Source organism: Chlorocebus sabaeus, chromosome 5 (assembly GCF_047675955.1).
Source record: "Chlorocebus sabaeus isolate Y175 chromosome 5, mChlSab1.0.hap1, whole genome shotgun sequence".
Taxonomy (NCBI): Eukaryota; Metazoa; Chordata; class Mammalia; order Primates; family Cercopithecidae; genus Chlorocebus; species Chlorocebus sabaeus.
The window spans coordinates 69,800,333-69,820,300 of NC_132908.1; the positions used below are offsets into that span (position 1 = coordinate 69,800,333).

The 19,968-nt window shown below is 47.3% G+C and overlaps 1 protein-coding gene across 1 annotated transcript in view; it reads right to left on the reverse strand.

Annotated features, from left to right (window-relative positions):
- Window positions 1–5,390: 5,390 nt before the first annotated feature.
- The window catches only part of CALB2 (calbindin 2), a 32,769-nt gene continuing 18,191 nt past the window's right edge, over window positions 5,391–19,968 (reverse strand). The window contains exons 4-11 of the mRNA XM_007993713.3: window positions 19,017–19,097; window positions 13,873–13,929; window positions 13,159–13,236; window positions 12,569–12,624; window positions 12,214–12,253; window positions 10,811–10,864; window positions 9,996–10,067; window positions 5,391–6,089 (exon numbers count right to left, since the gene is read on the reverse strand). Coding sequence (XP_007991904.1) covers window positions 5,973–6,089; window positions 9,996–10,067; window positions 10,811–10,864; window positions 12,214–12,253; window positions 12,569–12,624; window positions 13,159–13,236; window positions 13,873–13,929; window positions 19,017–19,097 — 555 coding nt within the window. The 3' untranslated portion in view covers window positions 5,391–5,972. The remainder of the gene's footprint in view (window positions 6,090–9,995; window positions 10,068–10,810; window positions 10,865–12,213; window positions 12,254–12,568; window positions 12,625–13,158; window positions 13,237–13,872; window positions 13,930–19,016; window positions 19,098–19,968) is intronic.

Below are 19,968 nucleotides of genomic sequence, written 5' to 3' on the forward strand. Positions count from 1 at the left end.
TCGTGGGATCAAACTACCTCTGGTTGAATTCTGACTCTACCACTGACTTGCCATGTTACTTTAGGTAAGTTGCTTCGCTGATCTGTGCCACTGTTTCTATAAAGAGAAGACAATAGTAGTACCTTTCCCACAGGGCTGGTATGAGGATCAAGCTAGCCAACCCCAGGAATACACTTAGGAGAGAACCCGACACAGGGTATGTGACCCTAAAACCTGTTCTAAAGGTATCACTGTGTATTGGTCTCTAATATTTTGTGTGTATGCTTTTACCTGCTCAACTTTTAGCCATCAATTACCCTGAAACAAAACAAAACAGGGCATGAAGTCAAGGTCCAAAATACTTTGATCATCAGAAGAGGAGCCCTGTTGAGGGATTCCATGGTTCTCTGTGCTGGGCCATTTTCTATTTCCTGAGCAGTTTTCCTGATAGGACACTTGGAGACACCTTCACCCCACATGTTCTTCCTGGCTTTAGCTAGGAACTACATCTTGCCACTATACCTTCAAAACAAGAGTCCCTGCCTATATGTGTGTGTGGCTCCTGACCCAAAGCCCACCTGAAAATGTAATGGCCACTCCCTCTCTGGTCTGTCTTCTCCATCAGATCTAGTCAGTGCGGTGCTCAGCACCCAGGCCACTTTAAGGAACACACAAAAACGTCCTAATTTCTTTTTAAAAGCTGAGGAAAGATGACATCTTAGGTTGAGTAAAATGTTTTAGCACAGAATATCAACATATTCATCCTTATACTAATTCAGTCATGCGGTATATTTTACAATACTTTTTATGGAGAAAGGTGTTCACCAAAGCAAAAGTGCCCAGGGCCCGCAAGAGTGAAAACACAGCCCCATTCCCTCTGTTTCTCTCTTCATCCTTACCCAGAACTACAATAAGGAGGGCTGAGAAGTTTCTAATTTGTTATGACTCCAACAGGACACAAATATGCCTTGGGAAGAAGGATTTCTTCTGGATGAAGTTTGAGTCTCACTGTATGTATCACGCCCAATCCCGTGCCCCCTCCACATCCACCATCAGTCCTGAGTGGTCTGCCAGACCCCTTGTTGGCTACTTGTGTACCTGTGCACACGTTGACATATGCATCCTGGGCCCTCTTGCAGGTTCATTTACATACATGCCCACGTATTGACATATGCATCCGGTCCTTTCTTGCAGGTTCACTTACATACATGCCAACATGTTGACATAGGCATCCTGTTCCCTTCTGCAGGTTCACTTACATACATGTCCACGTGTTGACATATGCACCCATCTTCCATATGCATTCAACATCCCTTCCCCCGAGTTTTCAAGTTCTAACATGTTAATTCCTATTGTCTTGCCCTTTCCTCCTTCAATCCTTTCTTACTGTTAGCAGGCCAAGAGTGAAGAAGACCTGGACTCCAGTGCTTGAGCTAAACGTATGGCATTCTCTGCACAGCTCTTTCCTTCTGGGTAGTCTTGTGATCTGGGGAAAGATACTTAAACTTTATGGCCTCGATTCTTTTCATTTGTAAAATGGGGATTTGTTGGGTGACCACTGTTCCCTGCTGGGGACTGGATCACTCATCTACTCTTTGAAATTCCCATCCCCTGTACCACATGTCTGATTCTAAGAGGATCACCCCACCTGCTGGCCATGGGTGATTGGTCGGTGGTGAACATGTGACCAAAGGTGGGTTAATTAGAGCTCCTTCTCCGTGGCATTTTGAACTAGAACTAAGGGAAGAGAAACAGTCCTTTGCCAGATGTGTAGCTTGGAGCCAATGAATTCATGTGACAAATGTTTATTGAGCACCTACTGTGTGCTTGGCATCGTTCTAGATGGTGGGGATATAGCCAGCTAAGGTCATGTTTCCTGCCATATGGAAGACATCAGTTTGAGAAAATAAAGCCATCAGTTACAGCAAAGCAGAAACAAGAGAGAGAAGAGTAGTGGCAGTATGTGAGTTCCCAGTTCAGGTTGTCCAGGAGGCCCTTCCAGACATATGAGATAGTCCAGCTTCTATCCACTAATTCTCTGTTTTGCCTGAGCCAGTTGCACCTGGATTTCTGTCACTTTCTAAAGACGTGACTACTGCAAAGGTAACATTCTGACTAGCTCATGTCCCGAGGTTCTTGGAGTTGTTATTATTTTATCATTCCCTAAAGGGTTTCTAAAGTTCAGGCTCACACCCACCCTCTTTCCCTGATGGTGGAGTCACTCATTCATTCATTTGTGCACTCTTGTGGCCATGCACTGCTCAAAAAATACAGCCCCCACCTCTAGGAGTTCCCATTATCTTTTTGGAGGACTTGGATAAGGAGACAACCAGGCATTGAAATCTCAGCCCTCATACATCTCAGCAGTGTCTGATACCTTTGATCACTTACCTCATTTTCAGACACCACTTTTCACTTGTCTTTCAGGAAACCATACCCTCCTGGTTTCTCTCTGCCTGCCTGGCCATGCCCTTTTCCCTTCCAGAGCTCTCACTATGGGAGGACACAGAGATCCTATCTCAGATGTCCTTTCTAGTATCTCCTGGGGGAATCTCATGCCATTCCCACCACCTTAAAACCCATCTTTGCACCGATGTTTTACAAATTCATATTTCTAGCTCTGACATCATCCAGAACTTCAGGTTCACATATTCAGTGCCAACTGGTGTCTCTAGTTTCTGAGTATGTTGGGTGTGTCCTCACTGACCCTCTTCGTCACTCCCCACCCTTCCCTGCTTGTTTTCTGTCCTTGAGGCTGGCCTGTGTGGACTCCATTAGTAGGCTCCTTGCCCTCTGGCTTCAGGCAATGTGGAACCCTAGAAGGAGATGAGAAGGAAGCAGGGAGGGGAGGGGGCATGTGTTTACTCCATAAGGGCTAACCTGGGCTTGGCTGTGTGCTTGAACAGAACATGTGATATTCCCTGGACGACTCTTCCTTTCTGGGTTCCTCTCATTCCCTTGGGCCTAAGTGTAGTGACAGCAACTTCCCTATCACTAGTCCCTGGTTCACCACTATTCCTTATGAGTCCCTTATATTTCACCCACATGTATATAAAAGCTGTTTGTGAACAAATCCTCCTTGAATATGATTGAAAGGTGAAGTCTGTTTCCTATGGGGATCTACACTGAATTAGTAACTGGTACTGGAGATGGCCCTAGGAAACAGGATCTGGATATTCTGGGGTTGGGTTGATAAATCACTCAAGAAAGACAGGGATGGCCTCTTTGTCAGAGGGAAACAGAACATGGATTCTTCATCACAGATGGTGTCATCACAAATCCTCAAATGACTACTGGTAGCGACAGGGAAAATAGGTGGGTAGAGGGTAAAGCACTGAGGTTTCAAATGGTGCTTCAAATGGTTGTGGTACTGAGTTCCTATGGCAACCAAAAGGAATTTAAAGATTGTGGGGTCATCTGGATTATTCTTGTGGCTCTAGAGGGTACACATAAGGAAAAATATTATTTTTTGAAACAGATCTCACTCTGTCACCCAGGCTGAGTACAATGGCGTGATCTTGGCTCACTGCAGCGCCTCGACCTCCCAGGTCAAGCAATCCTCCCACTCTCAGCTTCCCGAGTAGCTGGGAGCACATTTGCATGCCATCATGCCCAGCTGATTTTTTGTATATTTTGTAGAGAGGGGTTTCACTATGTTGCCCAGGCTGTTCTCGAACTCCTGAGCTCAAGCCCTCCACCTGCCTTGGTCTCCCAAAGTGCTGGGATTACAGATGTGAGCCACCTTGACCAACTGAGAATTTTTAAAACTTCAAATATACAATTAAGAGCATACATGAAGATTAAGAAGACCTCTAGGATGACCTGGAAGGAGTTCCTCGTCTCCTGTGGTCCAAGGGCAGATATGGCTGAACTGACAAGGGCTGCAAGTTTGCAGAGGCAAAGCTCCTACCCCAAGGTAAGGATGCCAGTGGGGGAAGCGTGGGGCCCTGAGACATGAGTGAGGCAAATAAATTTGAGTCCCTAATTTCCCCTGACCCCATCCCCTAATGTCTTTGAGCCTTAGTTCCTTTATCTGAAAATAGTATCCATCTTGTAGGACTGTTGTGGGATTAAATGAGGTAGTGTTGTTAAAATATGTCTTGTAGACAATCAATATGTGACAGCATGAAAAAAAATCAGTCATCTCTCTATTCTAGGATCTAAGAGCTCTGTGGACCCAAGCTGGCCCTACACCAAGAGGCATGTGATCGGGTGTTGGGTAACTTGCACTTCGAGGAGGAGAAGTTAAGTTCTGGTGGTCTAGAGCTTCTGGCTGGAGGTCCTTCCTGCTTGGTGGAAATCACCTAGTCCCAGTGGTAGGGACCCCATTGGTATAAAGTGGATCCAATCTGCTGAAGTCATACCCTGGCTCTGCCCAAACTGGCCAGGGTTCATTACTAAACCTTTTTATTTATATATTGACTTACTTATCTATTTTTTTAAATTACTTTTTGAGACAGAGTCTCAGTCTGTTGCCCAGGCTGCAGGGCAGTGGTGCAATCTTGGCTCACTGCAACCTCTGCCTCCCAGGTTCAAGTGATTCTCATGCCTCAGCCTCCCAAGTAGCTGGGATTACAGGTGTGCACCACCACATCTGGCTAATTTTTTTTTTTTTTTTTTTTTTTGAGACAGAGTCTCACTCTGTTGCCCAGGCTGGAGTGCAGTGGCATGATCTCGGCTCGCTGCAAGCTCTGCCTCCCAGGTTCATGCTATTCTCCTGCCTCAGCCTCCTGAGTAGCTGGGACTACAGACACCTGCCACCATGCCTGGCTAATTTTTTGTATTTTTAGTAGAGATGGGGTTTCACTGTGTTAGCCAGGATGGTCTCGATTGCCTGACCTTGTGATCCGCCTGCCTCAGCCTCCCAAAGTGCTGGGATTACAGGTGTGAGCCACCACACCCGGCCTAATTTTTGTATTTTTAGTAGAGACGGAGATTCACCATGTTGGCCAAACTGGTCTTGAACTGTTGACCTTAGGTGATCCGCCCACCTTGGCCGCCCAAAGTGTTGGAATTACAGGCATGAACCACCACGCCAGGCCCAAAACCTTTTTAATCTTCAGTTTTCTTGCCTGGACAGTAGAGACAATCACAGCACCTCTCTCAAAGGATTAAGAAAGATACTCCAGGTCAACTGTTGAGCACAATACTAATACCACCTGTAGTAAGACTTCCATGAACTTGTAAGCTATGTTATAATCTCAGAGATACAGAAACAAACATGAAACAAAGAAGTGACTCAGGTTGGTGAAGAGACAGGCAATGAATGGTGAGTGAAAGCCCTAGAGTCTTGAGGGTCCTATGCCCCACTTAGGTGGGTCCCATTACGCTCCTCCACCCATGTGAGAATAGGCCCTCCCTTTGTCAAGCAGAGCTGCTAGCTGCAGAGAGAAGCTGACCACGAGACAGGACTGGGTAAGCTTCCACAGCAGAACCTTTCCATTTTATTGTCTGTAAACTCTTCTTTGGTAAACAAGAAACCTAAAGAGAAAAGGAGCACGCCAAGTAAAAAGGCAAGGAAAGGGCGGGCGCCCTCCACACACAGGCGTTCTGAGAGGACAGCTACACCATTAGCAAGGTGGCGGATGGAACCTGGAAGTTTGGGGTGGGTGGTGGCATGGGGGACCGGCAGAGGGGAGCGAGAGGGAAGAGTCCACTCTGTTGGACATAGAAGCCTAAATCATACAGCGAGGGAGCTCATGCATCACAGCGAAGAGAATTAGGGATCCTCCACCCATGCCCCCATCACCTTCCGTGTGTGTGATCCACTGAGGCAGAGTAGTCTGCCTGGGCAGGGGTGGGTGCAGGGGGCTCAGGACAGCCCCCCAGCGGCCCATCCTCCATCTCTCCTTTCCAGCTCTGCAGGCAGGTGTGTGCAGGCTGCAGGGGTGGGGGTGGGGGTGGGGCGCTCATGGTCTCTGGGTCTGGGTAGAGGCATCAGGGCAGCAGGAGCACGGTTTGGGGGAGGTGGAGAAGCAGCCCCCATCCCCACTTTACATGGGGGGCTCGCTGCAGAGCACAATCTCCAGGTCCTTGCGGTAGAGCTTCCCCGCCTCCGCCAAGGACATGACGCTCTTTCTGTAGTTGGTGAGCTGTTGAATATTCATTTCCTAGGAGATACAGGGAGAGGGTAAGAGCAGGTTCAGGGGATGGCCCTGACCCAAGGAGCCCACATCCACATTCACAAACGCCCACAACTTTCCCTCATCTCATCCCAGGATAAGTGGCTTAGATGAATGCAAAGCACGGATTTTGGAGTCAGACAGATGGAGGTTAAAGCCTCTCGTTCACTTACTGGCTGCACTGCTTTGGGGAAGGTAGTCAACCTTCCTGAGACTCAGCTGCCTCACCTGTAAAATGGGTACACTAAAAGTTCATGCCTCATTGAGGTGTTGCGATGATTATATGAGGGAATGAATATAAGCCACATCAGCAAGCACTTGAAAAATAAAAGGTAGCTATTGTGACAGTCATGATCTACATATAACTTGTATATATTCCTCGACCTCATTGGGCCTTTGTTAACTCGAGACCAATCTGGCTCCCTGCTGGTGATGAAGAGAATGCCAGGAAAGCTCCCTGGTCTTGCCTTCCAGCCTCCTGGAGTACTCTTTCCTAGGTCTCATCTATTTAAGCAAGGAATTTTTTTTTTTTTTTTTTTTTTTTTTTTTTTTTTTTTTTTTTTTTGAGACGGAGTCTTCCTCTGTAGCCCAGACTGGAGCGAAGTGACGCGATCTTGGCTCACTGCAACCTCTGCCTCCCAGGTTCAAGAGATTCTCCTGCCTCAGCCTCCCGAGTAGCTGGGATTACAGGCACCTGCCACCATGCCCAGCTAATGTTTGCATTCTCTTTTCTTTTCTTTCTTTTTTTTTTTTTTTTAGTAGAGATGAGGGTTCGCCATGTTGGCCAGGCTAGTTTCGAACTCCTGACCTCGGGTGATCCTCCCGCCTCCACCTCCCAAAGTGCTGTGATTACAGGTGTGAACCACTGCACCCAGCCACTATTTAAGCAACAAATTCTAAATCCCAGCTTCTCCAACAATAAAGCTTGCTAGCCTCCTTCTTGTTCACTGGCTTCTTGTGGTGTTTAGGGGCCAATGAGACAGGTGAGCCACGAACATATGCCCATTGTCTCATATAAATGGAGACTCATATTAAATACCAACACCTGATATACCTGATGTTAAATCCCTGCTTTACAATCATTGCTTCAGATACAAATAACCAATGGGTCTGAAATATAGCAAGGTCATCATCAACACTGGAAAATCACATAAACAACCTTTTCTTTCTTTCCTCCTTCTTCTCCTCCCCCACTCCATCCCTTTTTATTTACTTTTTTTTTTTTAATTTTTTTTTCAGACAAGGTCTTCCTCTCGTCACCCAGGCTGGAATGCAATGGTGTGATCACAGTTCACTGCATCCTTGACCTCCTGGGCTCAAGCGATCCTTTTGCCTCAGCCTCCCAAGCAGCTAGGACTATAGGTGGGCGCCACTACACCCAGTTCTTCTTACTTTTATTCTTTTGTACTGAAAATGTTGGCAGATACTTAATTTTTTTTTCCCTTCTAGGCTGATGGGTCATTATCTCCATCCTGCTAATAATAAAAGTGAGGTACAGTCATGCTCATGAATATCTGTAATCTAATCATGAGCCCTGAAGTCTAATGATTCACTGTGCATATTCTGTCACCTCTTTCTCAGGGCTTGAAGGCCAGTCTTTTTTTCCCATTGTGCCAGGACTTCTCTTTTTATGTCATTAATTTCTGGTTTGGTGCCATGAAAACCGAAGGGCACTTTGCAAGCATGTCTAGCTTTGAGAGGCATTTTCCCTAAGTTGTGATGTTCTTGGAAATGTCACATAACACTGGTGTGCACCTGAGATATCTGCCACTTAATCAGGAGCCAAGGAAGGGACCTCATCTATCAACCCCAAGCTTGGGACAACTTCCACAGTGAACTGTGGCAGCGAGAGATTTAGCAGCATGGGGGGAGGGGCTGCTTCCTATAAGTTTCACTTAAAGCTGGGGAAGGCTCTAGCAAGTTGCCACGGCCTCAGGAGTGGTGAGAAATACTGAAGTTCAATCCCATCAGCTTGTGCCCTCTAGGTACCTCAAACATTAATCTGGTCAGAAACCCTTATCACACTCCATGCAGGCACCATCCAAATGGAATGCGTGCATCTATGTGGGTTTACAAAAGATGGCGCTTCCCTTCCAGCACAGGTGCTGTGATTTAGAGTTATGCAGCTCTCTGTTTCTACTCATTCACTCTCTCAATCCTCAGGCGCCAAATCTGAAACTTGGTACAGGTGGAAGGCTCTCAGGTAAACAGCTTTGTTAATATTCTTGCTGTCTGACCCTCAGAGTGGCTTCTGCATCCCAACAGCAGAATCTTTTGTTTCCATACCTGGAGTCGAGCTGTGCAGCACCACAAGCTGTCCTTTGTGTGAACTAAGGAAGAGCTTAGTGAGTTGATGACCAGGAAATTCGGGTCACTCTGAGATTTAATGCATGTCTTCAGGGTTTATCCACCTCACGTATAAGGCAGAGTCTCATGAAGACAAACTATGCCTCATTCATACAATTACACGTAAAGATATTTTCCACTATGGTGCCCAACATTCCTTGGATACATCAGGGCACACACATAATTTTCTCCTAGAATTTAGTGCCAAGAAAAAAGTTTGCCGAGTTCAAACACCTGGTGAGTACTTCCTTCTTCCCGGGAAGTATCTGCTTCCTTATTATTTATTTTCTGCCTTTTTCAAGAGTAATTGTAGGTAACATTTAAATAAAAAAGATGAAACAAATGAAGGATGATATTTAAGACAAAGAGATCAGAAAGCACTTGGAAAGAGAAATAAACAGACTCAGAGGCTGCAGATAATTTTTTCCTGAAATTGAGCATTAAATGTAGCTCTTGCTTGTCAGCCAAGGCGGTGAGACCACTCAAGGAATTGTGGAGCTTTCATTATCTAATTAAAGAAAGCAGCAAAACCATTTGCTCAGAGAAAGACATTTTCCGGGTGGTGAAGGAAGACAGGTGCAAAGTTTTGGCTCCTGGCTGCCGTTCCACCTAACTCCTCCACCCAGGGACCAAACTGCGCCCATTGGGAGGGTCTCCCGGGGTATTCCCAGGAGGCAACATCAGGCAAAATAATGGAGTTCATTTCTTTGCCTTTTCTTTGAGAGGAACAAACTCTTCAGTGGCTCCTTTTAACCCCTCCCCCAGCTCCTGATTCTGCAGTTCATCAATCCAGACTAGCCCTTCCCTTCTCACTGGCCCCTGTCCTCCAAAATCTCTCTTTGGGTGGAAAGTGTTTTTTGGTTGGCAATCTGGCTAACACTTTCACACATCAACACTGTCATGGCCTCACAGCCGCATCCCCCACAACAGTCAGCAGATGGGTGCAACCCAAACGTCCACAGAGGAGAATGGGCAAACAAAATGTGGTATATTTATATGATGCAGCGTTATTCAGCTTTAAAAAGGAAGGGAATTCTGACACTTGCCACAACATGGATCAGCCTGCAAGGACATTATGCAAAGTGAAATAGGCACAGAAAGATTATACGATCTTCTTTACATGAGGTACCTAGAGCAGTCAAATTTACAGAGGCAGAAAGTAGAGGGGTTGGCAGGAGATGGGGGACAGGGGAATGGAGAGTTATTTTTTAATGGGTACAGGTTTTGGCGTTGCAGGATGAGCAGGTGGCCATGCATGTGCAATATTATGGATGTGTTCAATGCCACTGGACTGTACACTAAAAATGTGAAGATGGTAAACTTTCTGCCCTGTGTTTTTTGCCGCAATTAAATTTTAAAGAGAAACATCAATTAATCAACCAACCAGAAATTTAAAAACCTAAAGCAAAACCACAACATGGCTATTGCCTTGCTGTGGCAGATCAGAGGGGAGCAGAGAGCAGAACCAGGCACCTCTCCCCTCTTCTCCCGCAGAAGCCTCTCCCGTGCCCTGGGGACGGTGGCCAGGCCTCAGGCCCAGCTGCTCACCTTTTTGTTTTTCTCATACAGATCCTTCAAAAGGGCATCCAGCTCATGCTCGTCAATGTAGCCGCTTCCGTCCTGGGGATGGGAGCAGAGTCAACCCAGAGTTCTAAAGCCTGAGCCCTTATTGTCCCGACCCATTGCAGGGATGTCTAAGAGTCTAGCCTCTCCATTACTCTGTGCAAAACGGGGTGTTCAGATCGTGTAACGACAAAATAATGTGTCCCTTCTGCCTTGACCAGTCATGGCAGGAAGGTGGCAGTGGGCGCAAGCTTTGGGTAGCCTTTCATTGTGGTGCTTTTCATCTGCATTGAAAATATAAGTGAGGTTCAAGAAGCATGTGGTTAACTCCCTGAGTCTGGGGGCTATTTAAAGTATACCTCCAATACTTTGGTTATGAAGAAGACCACTGGAGTCATGTGGGCAGGGGACAGCCAAGGAAGGGGTGGGTATGGAGGTCATCCAACTTCCAACTTCCCAGAGAAAGACCTGGCCCTGGGCAGAATTGTGATCTGGCACCAGGGCAGTTTTGAGTGTCTCTTCCCTTTGGCTCCTGACAGCGTGGTAACACCCTAGTTCTAAGCACAGTCCTCTTCTCCCAACGATCCTTGGCTGCATTCTGCAGAAACCAACCCCTTGGGCTCCATAGGCCACCGGTGGAGAATGACATTTGCCTTCTAATACAGCAGAAGGTGCGGCAGGAAGAAACCACACGGCCCAGGCCGCCCCTGGAAAGCTGTCTCTTCCCATGGATGCAGCTGAGCCCTCTGGCCAGGCTGATGGGCTTATGATTTTCCCTCCCATGCCGACTCCCGCCTTACCTTGTCGTAAAACGTGAAGATCGCATTAAACTCCTCTGAGGTCAGCTTCATGCCCTGCAAGAACCAGGGTATTAAAGACAGAAGCAGAAGTGCAGTGGTGTGTGTGTTTATGTGTGTGGTGTGTGTGTCGTGTGTGTGGTATGGTGTGTGTGTAGTGTTTGTGGTGTGCGTGTGGTCTGTGTATATGTGTGATGTGTGGTGTGTGATGTGTGGTGTGGTGTCTATGATTGTGTGGTGTGTGTCTGGTGTGTGTGATGTGTGTGTGTTGTGTGTGTTGTGTGGTGTGTGTGTTTGTAATGTGTGTGGTGTGTGTGTGGTATGGTGTGTGTGTAGTGTTTGTGGTGTGCGTTTGGTCTGTGTATATGTGTGGTGTGTGATGTGTGGTGTGGTGTCTATGATTGTGTGGTGTGTGTCTGTGGTGTGTGTGATGTGTGTGTGTTGTGTGGTGTGTATGTTTGTAATGTGTGTGGTGTGTATGTGGTGTGTGGTCTCTGTGTGGAGTGTGCATGAGGTGTTTGTGTAGGTGTGTGGTGTGTAATGTGTGTATGTGTGTGTGGTGTGTGGTCTGTGTGTTGTGTGTATGTGGTACATGGTCTGTGTGTGTGGTGTGTGGTCTGTGTGTGTTGTGTGTGTGATGTGTATGTGGTATGTGTGGTGTGTGTTGTGTGTGTGTTGTGTGTGTGATGTGTATGTGGTATGTGTGGTGTGTGGTGTGTGTGTGTTGTGTGTGTGATGTGTATGTGGTGTGTGTGGTGTGTGTGTGTTGTGTGTGTGATGTGTATGTGGTATGTGTGGTGTGTGGTGTGTGTGTGTTGTGTGTGTGATGTGTATGTGGTATGTGTGGTGTGTGGTGTGTGTGTGTTGTGTGTGTAGTATGTGGTGTGTGTGGTATGTGGTCTCCGTGTGATGTGTGCATGAGGTGTCTGTATATGTGTGTGCTGTGTGGTCTGTGTGTGTTGTGTATGTGTTGTGTGGTCTGGGTGTTGTGTGTGTGTCATATGGTCTGTGTGTGGTGTGTGTGTGGTGTGTGTGTGCTGTGTGTGTGCTGTGTGATGTGTCTGTGTATGTGTGTGGTGTGTGTGGTGTGTGCTGTGATGTGTGTTGTGTTGGTGTGATGTGTGGTCTCTGTGTAGTGTGTGTGTGATGTCTCTGTGTATGTGTGTGGTGTGTGTGTGTGATGTGTATGTTGTGTGTGTGGTCTGTTGTGTGTTGTGTGTGGTGTGTTTTGTGTGTGTGTGGTGTGTAGTCTCTGTGTGTGATCTGTGTGTGTTGTATGTGTGGTGTGTTTTGTGTGTGTGTGGTGTGTGTGTAGTGTGTAGTGTGTGGTGCATTGGGGGAAGGAGAGTGCAGGGCCAGGCTCAGAGGGATGAGGGAAGGGGGAAGGAAGGAAAGCAAAGTTTTACCTGAAATTTAAGCAGGAAGTTTTCCTGGACAGGCAAGAGTCTGGGGAGAAAATGTTAGAGCAGAGGTGAGGAGACTGCCCAGGCAAGGGCAAGCGGGAGAGGGGAAGGCAGAGGCAGCGCCTGCAGTTACAGAAACGATTTCTGAGCACTTCATACATAATAAGGAATCAGGGGGAAGGTCAAAAATGAGGGAGACAGACAAGGTGAGGTGTCGACGGTCACAATTCTATCTCGCTTTGTCTTGAGCTTCTTGACACCCGCACCTGTCACTTTCCCACCAATGGATCTCAGCGATGGATCGTAGCACAGGAATGACCTGCGGGAGTCAGTATCACCCCGGGGGTGAGGTGCTTACCGGGACATCTCTGAGAGGCCCAATTTGCCATCCCCGTTCAAGTCAAACATCCGTAGCTGTTGGGGACAGAAGGAGGTGCCTGGGTTATTTGCTGTGAATTTCTCTGACCTGACATCCCCTTCTACTGGAGAGGACAGCAAGGAGGACAGGTAGCACCTGCTCATGCTTCCTCTGAGGTCCCTGGGGGCCAAGGACCAACATGGCCTAAATCAGTCACGGGGGTCCCGTCGGGGGATCACAGGGACTCGTTCACTGCTCATCTTTCCCCTCCTCAGGGACAGGGGCCGCTGGGGCACAGCAGGCCGGCACTAAAGGCTCACTCTCTCCAAGATCATCCTCTCCTGGAGCTGCAGAGGTTGCCATGGAGACAGACGCTCACATTGGCCCACGAGTCAGCTCACACCCAGGACCTCAAAGGGTATGTGAAGCCACGAACTAGCATCCCTTTTTGCCAGCTGCCACTGTGAAGCACTTCCCCTGAAGTGCTTGCCCTGAAGAATCATCAAACAGAGACCCTGCACACCAGAGCCCCAGTGCCTTGGGGACCAAGTCCTGCACCCTGGGGGAGAGGGACACTTCTGTCCACTCACTATGGTTTGGGTGTATTCCTGGAGCTTGGGCTCGTCATATGGCCGGTTTGCCTTCTTCAGCAGGTCTGACAGGAATCCCTGCAACACAAAAGGTCTCTTTAGTACTCCTGACTCATGCATTCAGTCCCTCATTCATTTCCTTACTTGCTCATTCAGACAGTCTTTCAGTGTGTGTGTGTGTGTGTGTGTGTGTGTGTGTGTGTGTGTGTGTGTGGGTGAGTGTGTGTGTGTTTTCAGGTCTACCAGTTCTATGACTCAGGGCCCTCATAATTCTTAACTCTTGGGGAGTGACTTCAAAGGCTTTACTAGCTGGTGGTCAAACCCTGCCCCACAGAATAGGCGCTAGATATTGACTCTGCCTCCTCGGAGCCCAGTATATGGAGCTAAGCAGTGCCTGGGGAATCACTGGGTGATAGTCAGAGGAATTTGGCGGTGGACCTAGGAGCCAGAGGCCAATCTTCTGGAATTGCCTGGAGGACACCTGTCCCGAGCACAGAGGTGCAAAAGAGCTGGGTTTGGTTGAACTCTACAGCCTGGCGGCTCTATGTTACCGATTTCCCGACTTCTATGAACAAGTTCAACAATTCAGTGCCAGGTCTGAGTATTCCTAAGCAGTCCGCAAACCCATGCCCCTCATCCAACATCTCCTCCCTCCCCAGGTACCTTAAGCCCACCGCCACTCTGGCCTCACACCCTCCCCAAGGCCCATCCTACCTTGAGCTCATTGGCTTCGATGTAGCCACTCCTGTCTGTGTCGTACTTCCGCCAAGCCTGCAACAATGGGAATGTCAAACTCCTTGCAAAGACGTATCAGAATCTACCTGCCTGCCTTCCATTCCCCTTTAATGGGCCAGCCAGAGTCTTGAGCTTCAAGAATATCGGAAGGGGACAGAGACATAGAGATGATGTAGCCCAGACCCTTCAAGGTCACAGAGAAGGAAATGAGGGGAAGTATCTCGACGGTGATCTCATGAGCGCCTGAGCCAGAACCATGCGGCTAAGCTGTTTCCAAATTCCTGACCATAGAAAGTGGGATGTAATCAATGCTTGTTGCTTCAGGCTGCTAAGTTTTAGGGGTAGTTTATTACACAGCAATAAGTAACTCATTCAATGGTCCTGTATACAACTGCTGTGACATCCCTGCCTTTTACCAAGTCATCTGGTGGAGACGAGGGAGAACCACAGGAGGGGCAGTGGTGCAGGGGAGGGGACTGCCCACATCTGTGGCAAAGATGCCTGGAGAACCATGTTCCCCTAAATCTTTGGTCTGTTTGGCGCCACATATTCCTAAGATTTTTTCCCCTCCCTCCCTCCCTCCCTTCCTTACTTCCTTTTTCTTTCTTTCTTCCTTCCCTCTTTCCCACCTTCCCTTCTTTCTTTCTTTCTCTTTCTTTCTTTCTTTCCTTCTTTCTTTCTTTCTTTCTTTCTTTCTTTCTTTCTTTCTTTCTTTCTTTCTTTCTTTCTTTCTTTCTTTCTTTCTTTTTCTTTCTTTCTTTCTTTCTTTCTTTTTCTTTCTTTCTCTTTCTTTCTCTTTCTTTCTTTTCTTTTTCTTTCTTTTTTCTTTCTCCCCCTCTCCTCCTCCCCCTCTCCTCCTCCTCCTCCTCCTCCTCCTTCTTCTTGTTCTTCTTCTTCTTGTTCTTCCTCTTCTTTTGTGAGACAGGGTCTCACTCTGTCACCCAGGCTATGGTGCAGTGGCATCCAGAGCTTACTGGAGCCTCTACCTCCCAAGCTCAAGTGATCCTCCCAGCTTAACCTCCCAAGTGCCTGGGACTACAGGCGTGCACCACCACACCCAGCTAATTTTTTATGTTTTTGTAGAGATGGGGTCTCACTATGTTGCCCAGACTGATCTCCAGTCTCCTGAGTTCAAGTGATCCTCCTACCTCAGCTTCCCATAGTGTTGAGATTACAGGCATGAGCCACCATGCCTGGCTCCTAGATTCTCTTTCAAGTTTTGTTCCCCTGACTTTTCTTCCCTTCTCCCCCAGCTCCAAACTGCACACCTGAAGACCAGCAACACTTGATTTTCTGAGAGTCAATAACCACCAATCCTTCTCCTACAGCTTATCCCCCGCCTCCCCCTCTTCTCCACCGCATGTGCCCCTTTTATTGTCAGGAGTGTTAGAGTTTATGGACATTTAGAGTTTAGTTACATTTTACGGAAAAGGTATTTTTTTAAACATCAGCAAACAAGGTTATGTAATTTTTATGGTGACAGGGTTCAGAAATTTTGGTCCTGATTTTTTTTGCTGTTGTCGTTACAAGACAGGAGCAAATCCCAAGAAAAGGGTAGATTTGTACTACATGCAACTCAGATCGATGGTATTTGATTACAAGAGTGTCTTTTCCCTGGAGAAAAATGCCTTAGACTTTGAAATATTCCTTCCCATGGCCAGAAAGTCTGCCCTTGAAAAGGTACTAAAAGATATGTGAGGATTTCCAAATATGACTTCACCAACAACCCTCAAGCACTTAGTGCATCAGAGTTTAGTTCGTCTAAGCTGAGTCTTTACTGAGAAGAGGAAGACACCCCCTCCAAGTTGCCTAAAAGGGCAATAACCTGAAGGAACCCCAGTCCCTGCACAGAGCAAAGCACCAGTGGCTGCTTTTCCAAGCTATCTTGCCAGCGGGTCCACTCCCGACCATGCACCCCCACAGGATGCCAGCTCTGGGCTCCCCCGCCTGCCTTCTCTCCCCATCCAGCACTTTGCTCATCATCATCAGTGTGTCCTTTCTCTTCTCATTCGAGGAAGAGAGTTCAAGAGACCTGGGCTTTGTGAAATCTCAAAGAAATCCTGAGGCATCCCTAAAGTGAGAAGTTGTGCTGAGTGCTGGGATGGGAGCTACCTGAGAGCACAAGCCTTTCAGGGCTACCGAGGGACCACTTCAGGCTTCCGGCTGGTAAAAATGGAACAAATGGAACAGACCCCAGGAGGGGACAGTGGGACGGTACTGTGGGAGGGTGGGGTCCCAGAAACCTTGGCAGGCATGTCTCCTCTGCAGTTATGCTGGGGCTTAGAAGGACAAATGCATGTAAGAATATGAAATCCTGAGGCTGGGCATGGTGGCTCACGCCTGTAATCGCAGCACTTTGGGAGACCGAGATTGGCAGATCACCTGAAGTCGGGAGTTTGAGATCAACCTGACCAACATGGAGAAACCCCGTCTCTACTAAAAATACAAAATTAGCCAGGTATGGTGGCGCATGCCTGTAATCCCAGCTCTGCCGGAGGCTGAGGCAGGAGAATCACGTGAACCCGGGAGGTGGAAGTTGCGGTGAGCCGAGATTACACCATTGCACTCCAGCCTGTGCAACAAGAGCGAAACTCCGTCTCAAAAAAAAGAAAAGAAAGAAAGAAAGAAATCCTGTCAGCTGCAGAGAGAGAAGCCACTAATGATTTTGAGAAAGAGAAAGAGAAAAGGGTCCGGGGAGATGCTTTTAGCTCCTCTGTAAGCCTCCCTGCCCCCCTACAAGCTGCCCCATCCCTGTTTCCAGACCAGAGGTGGAATAGAGGCCAATTTTTGGCTGTCTCTCTATCAGGAAAGGAGTCAGGCATGATGCTCCCTTTTTCTATAGTTGGAAATCTTGATACAAAAGCAACACCCTGACAAGTTATAAGGATGCACAGAACTTTTTTTCTCCCAGGCAGGCTAGCGAAGGACTAAGAACAGAAGCCAGAATGTCAATTATCAGCTTGTGGAATCTTGCCATCTTGAAAAAACTGGAGAAAAATCTTTTAAGGCACCATAAAATTAAATCCATCTCTGATGCTCAGGCAAGCTGTCACTTAAAAAATGACTCTTCCACCCTGAGAACTGGTTCTTTCTCACTGACTGTCTGCCCAGAAGGGGAGCTTGCTGCAAGCAAGTTTCTGGGCCAGCTTTCCAGTTGTTACAGGCAGTGGATCACGGAGAGGGGATTACCGGTGGCTGGAAATGGATTTAACCCCGATGAATAGCAAAGAGAGTCACGTTGAAGGCCAGTCATTATTTATCAGAGCAGGCAGTTCGTGAGGTGGGTACGGGTTGAGTCTTACTCTGAGGGATGCACATACTGAAGGGTTAGAGTGCAGAGTCCCAGAAAGAGAGCAAGAAATAATTGGCAGTTTGCTGGACATCAGGATTAGTAATATATTTGGTTGAACCACATAGAATGTCCACATTTTGTAAGTAAAAAATCGTTAAATATCAGCAATTTCATATGGTTCCATTTATCAGGTGAATATTACTCAAGAGACATGAGTTTGAACATCATATTTTACATGAAGATCTTAAGGAAATTATATTGCCAAGAGGGGAATGCTAATTTTATTTATTTATTTATTTATCTATTTATTTATGAGACAGAGTCTTTGTCACCCAGGCTGGAGTGCAGTGGCACGATCTCGGCTCACTGCAACCTCTGCCTGCCTGGTTCAAGTGATTCTCCTGTCTCAGCCTCCTGAGTAGCTGGGATTACAGGCGTGCACCACCATGCCCAGCTAATTTTTGTATTTGTAGTAAAGATGGGGTTTTTCCAAGTTGCCCAGACTGGCCTCAAACTCCTGACCTCAAGTGATTCACCTGCCTTGGCCTCCCGAAGTGCTGGGATTACAGGCATGGAGCACAGTGCCCAGTCGGGAATGCTAATTTTAAAAAGAAAAACTGAAATCTTATCATAATCAAAGATGAAACGTGAAAGATACCAGAAACTGGAATCCTCACTGGACTTTTCCAACTATAGAATCGTACAAAAGTCCATCTTTCCCAAGCCTGCTTCTTGGAACTCTGACTTGGAGAGACACATTATTATTGAGTGGCATGAGATCCTGGAGCCAAACTGAGCGGCACAGTTTTCTTTATTGCTTGATTTCTCAGAGCCTGTAATATGCAAATGACCACAACAAATCCCCAAACGAGAGATGCATGTACACAGTATTTCTCAAGCGTACTTGACCGAAGCTTACTTATCTTATTCCCTACATTTTAATGTGCATACGCATCATCTGGGAATCTTGTTAAAATGGAGCTTCTGATTCACTGAGTCAGGGAGTCTGTCTGCCTTTTATTTTTTTGTTTTTTCTTTGAGATAGGGTCTTGCTCTGTGGCCCAGCCTGGAGGGCAGTGGTGTGATCTTCAGCCTCGAACTCCTGCTCTTCCTGCCTTCACCTTCCTGAGAAGCTGGGACTACAGGTGTGCACCACCATATCCCACTAAGTTTTTTATCTTTTTTTTTTTTTTTTTTAAATCCTGTTCACTATTGTAGCTTTTTGTTTTTGTAGAGACAAGGTCTCACTATATTGCCCAGGCTGGTCTTGAACCCCTGGCCTCAAAAGATCCTCCTGCCTTAGCCTCCTTGAGTAGGGATTACAGGCCTTTCTCTCTTTCTTTCTTTCTTTTTTTGAGATGGAGTCTCTCTCTGTCACCCAGGCTGACAGTGCAGTTGTACAATCTCGGCTCACTGCAATCTCTGCCTCCCGAGTTCAAGTGATTCTCCTGCCTCAGCCTCCTGAATAGCTGGGATTACAGGTGCCTGCCACCACGCCAGGCTAACTTTTTTGTATTTTGGTAGAGATGGGGTTTTGCTATGTTGGCCAGGCTGGTCTCAAACTCTTGACCTCAGGTGATCCGCCAGCCTCAGCCTCCCAAAGTGTGGGATTACGGGCGTGAGCCACTATTCCTGGCCCCTTTCTCCTTTTCTAACAGGCACCCAGGTGATACTGATGCTGCTGGTCCACAGACCATATTTTGAGTAGCAGAGTTCTAAGGGGTTTAGCATCTCCCAGGGACCATTACCAGGCAGGAGGGTGGGCCTGGCTCTGAACACAGGAGGAAGGCAGGTCCCAATGCTTAGAAAGAAGGTGGTGCCTTGGCCTCACCTCCATAAACTCGGCGCTGGAGCCCACGTGCTGCCTGAAGCACAGAAGGAAGTTCTCTTCGGTTGGCAGGATCTGCGCCAGCTGTGAAGATACAGAGAGCGACACTAACGTTACATAGGGACTTGCCAGTGAGCAGAGCAGACTTTCCCCTAAGAAGGATGGAAAGGGCCAGTGGCAAGGCAGTGTGGGAATTGCATTTTGCTTCCTTCTTTGAGAACCAGTGCTGGCAGTCCTTCAAAGGGAAAGAAGGATGTTCAGAGAGGTGCTTTTGAGTCACCCCAACCTTAGGGGATGAAAGTGGTGCTACTTTAAAATGCAAGCACCCAGACTCAAACGAATACTTAATAGATGATTCCATGTATGTACAATTCTGAAAAATGAGAACTAATGTAAGTAGATGGGTGGTTGCCTGGGGTAAGAGGGCCTGCACCAGGCTAGAGGAACATTTTGGGGGTGGTAATAGAAAGGCTATATCTTCATTGGGGTGGCGATTTCATGGCCTAAAATCTAAACTCAAGGAATTTTACACTTCAAATTGATGCAGCTATTATATGTAAATTGATACTGCAACAATTCGATTTTTGAAAAATGCAGGTACCCTCTTGCAGTAAGCACTGCTGGCTGCCCACCCAACCGGCCTTGCCTGCTTCTTTGCTCCTGGAATGCTTGTGTCACAGGCCAATCCTGATGAGTCTACGTTGGTGAAGTGTGAGCCTCTCATTCTTGCCAGTGATTGACTTACAAGTAGGCACGTGACCCAGTTTTGACCAATGAAATGTCGGGGAAGGGCTGCCGTGGGTACTTCTGGGAACATTTCCTTGCACTTAAGAAGGGCCCTTTCTGCAGCTGGACAGTGGTTGTATATGGATATATGTGGATGTAAGTAGTTGGATGTGGTTGTACGTGGGTACATGTGGTTGTATGTGGTTGTATGTGGGTACATGTGGGTGCA